This window comes from Trachemys scripta, chromosome 6, assembly GCF_013100865.1.
Source record: "Trachemys scripta elegans isolate TJP31775 chromosome 6, CAS_Tse_1.0, whole genome shotgun sequence".
Taxonomy (NCBI): Eukaryota; Metazoa; Chordata; order Testudines; family Emydidae; genus Trachemys; species Trachemys scripta.
The window spans coordinates 30,500,731-30,508,459 of NC_048303.1; the positions used below are offsets into that span (position 1 = coordinate 30,500,731).

At 37.4% G+C, this 7,729-nt stretch overlaps 1 protein-coding gene across 2 annotated transcripts in view; it reads left to right on the plus strand.

Moving 5' to 3' along the window:
• Positions 1-7,729, plus strand: part of NDUFS4 (NADH:ubiquinone oxidoreductase subunit S4) — a 62,627-nt gene that overhangs the window by 52,534 nt on the left and 2,364 nt on the right. For both annotated transcript variants that reach the window (XM_034774016.1, XM_034774017.1), the window contains 2 exons: positions 126-298; positions 5,352-5,425. In XM_034774016.1, the coding sequence (XP_034629907.1) occupies positions 126-298; positions 5,352-5,425 (247 nt within the window). The remainder of the gene's footprint in view (positions 1-125; positions 299-5,351; positions 5,426-7,729) is intronic.

A 7,729-nucleotide genomic window follows, 5' to 3' on the forward strand; every position in this document is an offset into this window, starting at 1 on the left:
GGTTAAAGGAACATTCCTTTTAAAATAAAGAAAAAATGTGTGGGAGGTAGTGAACATTGATACTTATATTAGCTTCTTTAATAGAGTAGTTTTAAACAAGTTGCATTTTTTTTCTCTTTCTGTAGGATATCACTCCTTTAACTGGTGTTCCAGAGGAGCACATAAAAACCAGAAAAGTTCAGATTTTTGTCCCAACGCGTAATGCTATGCAGGCCGGTGTCAACAACACGAAGAAATGGAAGCTAGAATTTGATACCAGAGAGCGCTGGGAAAATCCTTTAATGGGCTGGGCATCTACGTGAGTCTGATTTTTAAATGATTTCTCCTCTCATATCTTCGCAGACTTTATTTTGAAATGCCCTTTGTATATGTAAATCCATGTTTGTTTAACCATAATTATAATAAATGGTTGATGGGTCACGGTGATCATGATGAAATTTTAAACATAACAGTACACGTGCTGCTCTCTCTATTAGCATAAATAGGTTTAGAAACAAATTTAGATTGCATTGCTGCAGGCTTGAAGAGGCTGGAAAAAATCTTCAATTTCCTTCTCCACCTAATTTAAGTGTATGGCCCAAAAATCAAGGATTATGTTTGCATATGCAATATAGTAGCGAGTTGTAAGCCTCATTGTAGTTGACTGTCATTAATTACATCTAGTCCTAAACCCCTCTGAATGGTCCATTTTTAATTAGCCAAACTTCAGATAAATGTATCTAGTTCATGAACAGTCTTTAAATATATTTCTTCATAAGTATTTACATCACTTTACCCACTTTTCAAAATTATGGTATATTGCTTGGTTTGGTATGCTTTAAGATATTTTGTTGACTTGATGAAATAAAAATTGCAGCAGTGATAACTGTAGAGTATCACCTACTAAACAGTCTTGTCCCTGTTTTTGATCCTGCAGAATTTTTATAGCATTTCATAGGCACTTTAATCAGTGGTAGCAAATTTCATAAATTATCAGAATTTGGCACACTTCTCCTAACATCACTGTAAATTGCCACTGAAATATCATTTGCTACAGACCTATTCTGAAAAGTTAGCACTTACACATTGTCAGCAAAACTTGTTTCAATATCTCACCCATTCCAGAATTTTTTTGAAACATTGGAAAGAGCACAGTCCACATTTCCCCTAGCAATTATTTTATTTTACATTAGAGCTTAGTACCAAAGTGACTGAAACTAAACCCTTAATTATCTTTGTCCTATGTGGTTAAAAAAAACACACCTTAAACAATCTATAATATTTCAACTTTATTGTTTTAGCTCTTTAATATTCTAAATCCAATCACAAAATATATGCATAATTTTTAAAATAGTCTATTTTAAAATGTATTTTTATTTGAAAATTAACCCTGAGCTCAGGTCTGTTTTGCTATGTTCCGTTTCCTGTACAGTAGTTGATACGACCAACACCTATATCAGCTCCCTGATGCCCAGTGTAGCAGGAAAAATATTGAATTCAGAAGTGAGCTCTTAGCTGGTAGGAGAAGGAGAGAATGATTACTAACCAGCATATTTTAATACAAATGATTTTGAAATGTTAAGCCTATGAATGTAGTCTATTAATGATTTGCCATCTTAAACAGCTCCCTTCAGACTCCATGTTTTTCACCTGTTGGTCTCTAATAGTCTTAAACCAGTTTTTTTTTTTAAGGGCATCATGCTCTAATAATAAAATAATAAAATAGGATTAGGCTGATTTCTATACTGTACATAACCACTGAACTGTCATCAAATGTTTCAGAGCGATAGTCGTGTTAGTCTGTATCAGCAAAAAGAATGAGAAGTACTTGTGGCACCTTAGAGACTAACAAATTTATTTAGGCATAAGCTTTCGTGGGCTACAGCCCACTTCTTCAGATTCATGCAGTGGAAAATACAGTAGGAAGATATATATATTTTCATGTTTTCTGTGTATATGCCCAAATAAATTTTAGTCTCTAAGATGCCACAAGTACTCCTTGTTCTTTTTGTCATCAAATGGTAAATCATAACCAAAATGTTTTTAAACAAGTAGCTCAGAAGAAAGAGGCGGTGGATCACCATTTTCCCTCTCTGTCCACGCCTTTACTCTCCCCCTCCCCCCCACTCAACCAAGTACCTAACAGTTAAAATATGTTCTTTATTTCTATCTATATTTGTAAACATCTAATGATACTGTCGCAGTATCCAGTAACCCCTGCTTTAGTTAAGATTGAGTTTGAACTTCTATCCTAATCCCGTACTTTTCAGCTTTTTTCAATTTCTTTTCCTGGGTGAAATTTTGCCTGATTTTCAGCCAAAAAGGCAACTTTTACATTTACAAAATAATCCTCCAGAAGAATTAATGTTGTTACCAAGGTCTTGTCTATACATGATAGTTATTCCAGAGTAAGGTGGGGTGCGAATATAAAGCGGAATAGCGATTCCAGAATAATTGTCTGAATAACTCCAGGTATGGACTCTCCTATTCTGGAATCAGTGCGCCTTTTTCTGGTTTACCTTAATCCAGATTGAGCTAATTTTAAAAAAGACAATTTTATTTTGGAATAAGTGTGCCCACATGGAATTATTTAGAAATAGTTATTCAGGTGGGATAGCTCAGTGGTTTGAGCATTGGCCTGCTAAACCCAGGGTTGTGAGTTCAATCCTTGAAGGGGCCATTTAGGGATTTGGGGCAAAAATCTGTCTGGGAATTGGTCCTGCTTTGAGCAGGGGGTTGGACTAGATGACCTCCTGAGATCCCTTCCAACCCTGATATTCTATGATTCTATGAGTAGCTGTTCTGTGTACATAACTATCTAGTAGCATCACACCTTCAGTTATCAGAGTTCAATACAAAGATTAATAGGTATAAACTAATTTATAAAACCTTTGACCCAGTTGTGTTTACACTCAATCCAATGTTCAAGACAAAAACATCGGGTAAATTTTCTTTGGCCTACTTACAGCTTATTTCCAACTAGCTGTTCAACGCAAGAAATAGCTAAGATTTTATTTTCTTCAACATAGCTCTTGCAAAGTGGCTATCAGTGCAAGTATTCTTCATTGAACATCAAATCTGTGGTTCCCATCTTTTCATACCAGAGTCCTCCGTGATGTATTGGTGATGGCGACCTGCCATGCCATGCCATGCCCTGGAATAGTTGCCATGGAGGAGATAGAGGACAGCTGTGTTTCCATTAGAGGTGACTTCTTGTACGCAAATAACTAAGAGCGCTCATATGCTATAGTAATAGACCATTTAGAAATGTGTATTAGTAAATAACTTGCTTCTGAGATCTCTGTTGGCAATATCATGCCCTCTCATTTATCCTCTAACATCTGCTCTCTGACCTTCAGCATCCTAATTTTGGCAATAGCCAACTTACAGAAAGAGGGAACACAGTTGTACCTTTATATAGGATGAACAACTTCTTCAGAGATACTCCCTGGTGAACATAGAGATCAATAGGCAATCTGCTTTATATATCCTCCATCCCCATAGTATCTGATTGCTGGAAAATTGTCACCATATTTGGTACTGAACAAACTTTAGGGTTTTGTAACCCAGACAGGATTTTACTCCTCTCTCTCAGGATTTTACTGCTACTTCATAATAGAGGGTGGATCTCTTTTTCACAGAAGATGATAGCGAAGATCAAAGGTTCATCACGTGGTCCCTTAATATAACTAGTGGTCATGCTTTGGACTAGTTTCCATTTTTTAATTCTCTTCATTGCCTTTTTATGAGATGTCCTTATCTTGGTGGCTGATGGATAGTCTGTTCCCCCTCTTCACTTTCCTCTTTGAGGAGTAAGATGTTGGATCAATGGTGGATCCCATCTGCACATTAGTTTGCCCAGTGGATAAGATTACATGTTTCATCTTTTCTGCACTGGAACTAGATTTTTTTCTTCCCCTTCCCCCTCCCCCCATTCAGAGGCTTTCTTCTTTATTGAAGAGTGTCACGTCCTTTGTACTGCTTTTCCTCTTCGTCCATCCTTTTGACTTCCTAGGATGAACAGCCAAGAAGAAACCCCTATTGCAGTTCTTGCTGTTCAGCCTTTGGCTTTTTCAGTGATCCACCTCCCGCTTTCTTAAGCACTTGCTGTCTCAGAACGGCAGGACGCCAGACTAGGTTTTATGCTCCAGTAGTGTTACCCCAAATTTCTTCCTAGAATTGCTGTTAAATTTTCAGGTTAATCAATTACCATATAGCTTTACTCCTTTGTTTTCAGTGCTCTAGGTGGAATTTTTATAGCTGCTAAGTGGACCCATAGTTTTTACTATGGTTGGACCCACATTTCAAAAATCATTTTGCCACTTTGTGCCTTTCAGAAATGAGACTAAGACAATTGATCTACAAGTAACAATTAGCTTATGTGTTTGGGCTTCTGAACACTACTCGTTTAGCTCAGAGGGCTTCTGGACTTGTTTTATTAGGGTAGAGATGGCTTCCGTTGCATTTAAATGCTGCTCTGGAAAGACTTGTGAATGTGGAGGTCATCACAAACATAACTTTGTCAATTTTCAGGCAGTTCTAGATGCCAGGTTTGCTCAGGTATTCTCTAAGTCAGCGGTTCCCAAACTTGTTCCACTGCTTGTGCAGGGAAAGCCCCTGGCGGACTGGGCCGGTTTGTTTACCAGCTGCGTCCACGGGTTCGGCCAATCACGGCTCCCACTGGCCGTGTTCCCACTGGCCTGGAGCAGCGAACCGCGGCCACTGGGAGACGCGATCGGACAAACCTGCGGACGTGGCAAGTAAACAAACAGGCCCGGCCCTCCAGAGGCTTTCCCTGCACAAGCGGCGGAACAAGTTTGGGAACCACTGTTCTAAGTATTTCTGGCTTACTTGCTGTGAAGTCCTGCTTTCCCTTCTGCAATAATGTAGATTCACAAAGCAAAAAGAGTAAAGACAGGCTCCTTGTCTCTTTACATTGTTCAGTATTTACATCTTTCACCTTTTCAATCCCTCAAAATTCATCTTTCTTTTTCAAACAGTTTTAGAATTAAAAGGTTGTCATAGAGCACTAGTTGCTTATGTCATTGGCATATGCTTAGGAACTTACATAGTTACAATTTTAAAATATCAGTTTCTGAAAATAAAACCAAAAGTTTAACACAGATTGTTTGTTTGAAAAAACAAAGAAAAGTCTTCCCATGGGAAAAATCTTTTTATATTGAAATTAAATCCTAACTTAAAAGTAAAAGGACTCAGGTTTGTTTGGGGATGATACATTTTCTTTATGGTGTCTTTAAAAATGTATACATAAAGTGGCATTAGTTAAACCATGAGGTGCAAACATTAGTATACAAAATGCTTAGTGTTACACTTCAAATATATATTAATATTTTATGTTTTACATCTTACAGTGCTGATCCTTTGTCCAACATGGTTCTAGCTTTCTCTACTAAAGAAGATGCCATTGCCTTTGCTGAAAAAAATGGTATGTATTTGAGAATTCTAGGTCATGGCAGTATTTGTGTTTGAGTGCATTTTGTTTAGATAATCTTTACCATTTGGGAAGAAAAGTTACATTTAATAAAGTAAGCAATAGTGTTTTGAAGCTAACATTCTTTAAGTACCAGTTTTAATTTTGATAATTACATATTAAAAATCCCTCTTTAATTATGTAGTTACCTCATAGTCAGTAGCAGCTCTGAAAACTTTTGGTTGTTGTGTATGCCTACTTACGAATTTGGGAGATAGGATTTGATAGCATGTGATCAGGGTTCTATTCTTGACTCTGCTGTGTCTGATCTTGTGCGAGTCACTTAACCGCTCCCTCAGTCTCGCCATCTTTGAGATGTTTATTTCACTGTGGTATTGAGAGGCTCCATCCATGTTACGTGTGAGGCAATTAATTTCCGTTTGTTAGAAAGCACTAGAAATGCAAGTATATTAGTAGTAGTCATTTTTAATTTTGATTTGGCAGTCTAATGGACTGCTCATATGCATTAAGATAGGCACATGCTTAAATCTCTAAAGGATTTGGGCCTTAATCTTCTAACAGGCCATTAGAAGTACTATGTATACAGTAAGCAGTGTACAGTGTGTTAAATAACTTTTGAGACATTTTTCTAACAATGTCCTTTGCAAGTGGAATTTGCAACTGCACAAGGAATTTGCTCCATTACTCCAGCTTCCGCACACAGTTCTGCCAATGAACTTCATCTTGGCCTACAAACGATTACTATTTTCAGTCCTAGGCACCTCATGAGTAGGGAGTGCCTGTCAGATCAAATTGGTGCCAAATTATGTGGTATTTATGATGTGCGCACACATGCAGGGAACTAGGAGAAGCCCTTCAAAGAGATTTTCACTTAATTCCTGTCACTACAGGTCATAACTTGCATCTCCAGAGGTGAAATACTAGGGTATTAAACCACAATGTTGCCTAATCTTTCCCCGTTCAATGTATTTCTGAATTTAGAGTGGTCACAGTTCAATTAAAAATAAACTGAATTAATTACCCCCCAAAAATCTGTCTGTTTCCATTGGGATACACAAATTACTGTTTCAGAGAAAGTTAAAGAATGCAGTAGTTTTCACTCAGTCCTCACAGCACCTTCATCTCCCTCAAGGGCTGCAAGGTATGCAATGCTGCATGTATAAAGTACTGGATGAAAGGTGATGAGCAAAGCAGGAAATCAGGAGAACCCAGAGCTGCCTTAATGATAGCACTTCTGTTCCACTGCCAGGTTTTCAGCTTAATAGGTGCAAAACCTAAGAGGGGAACAGATACTTAATCATCTCGTTAGCATAAAAGTCAGGCTTAAACCCATCTCCTTGGACATGCCTAGTCTCCACTCTCCCCCTGTCCTTTTAATCTGCGGACTTGAGTGTGATGCCTGATGTTTACTACTGCTCATTGTGGAGGACTTTGCCTGCCAATTTACCTTATTTGTGCCTCAGTGGCAGTGGTGCTGATTCAGCCTTTAGCAACATGTAGGGTATTGCAGGATCAAGGCATAAAGCCTTGTATAAACACAGAAGCTGCTCTAGTTTAACTAGGGGTGTGATTAAAAAAAAAAAAAAAAAAGTACAAACCTCCTGTGTAAACATATGTATCTATTTAATACCAGTTCGGTTGGCACTAATACACTTCCCGATGCCAGTAAAATCAATATAAACTAGGGTAAAATCAATATAAAGTGTCTACACAGATGTTTGTACTGGCTTAAGTGATTTGATTTTAATATCACACCTTTAGTTAAACTGGTGCAATTTTATGTGTAGCCCTTATCTGTCTTCAGACCTTATTAGTTGGGGATCTTAAAACAGGCAGGCCTGGAAACTTAAGTTATTACTTTGTGCGTGTATAAATAAATAAATAAAGCCTGTGTATATTGGGGGAGGATGTGTGTGTCTATATATATATATATATATATATATATATATATAGACACACACTTCCTTCCCCAATATACACAGGCTTTATTTATTTATTTATACACGCACAAAGTAATAACTTAAGTTTCCAGGCCTGCCTGTTTTAAGATCCCCAACTAATAAGGTCTGAAGACAGATAAGGGCTACACATAAAATTGCACCAGTTTAACTAAAGGTGTGATATTAAAATCAAATCACTTAAGCCAGTACAAACATCTGTGTAGACACTTTATATTGATTTTACCCTAGTTTATATTGATTTTACTGGCATCGGGAAGTGTATTAGTGCCAACCGAACTGGTATTAAATAGATACATATGTTTACACAGGAGGTTTGTACTTTTTTTTTTTTTTTTTT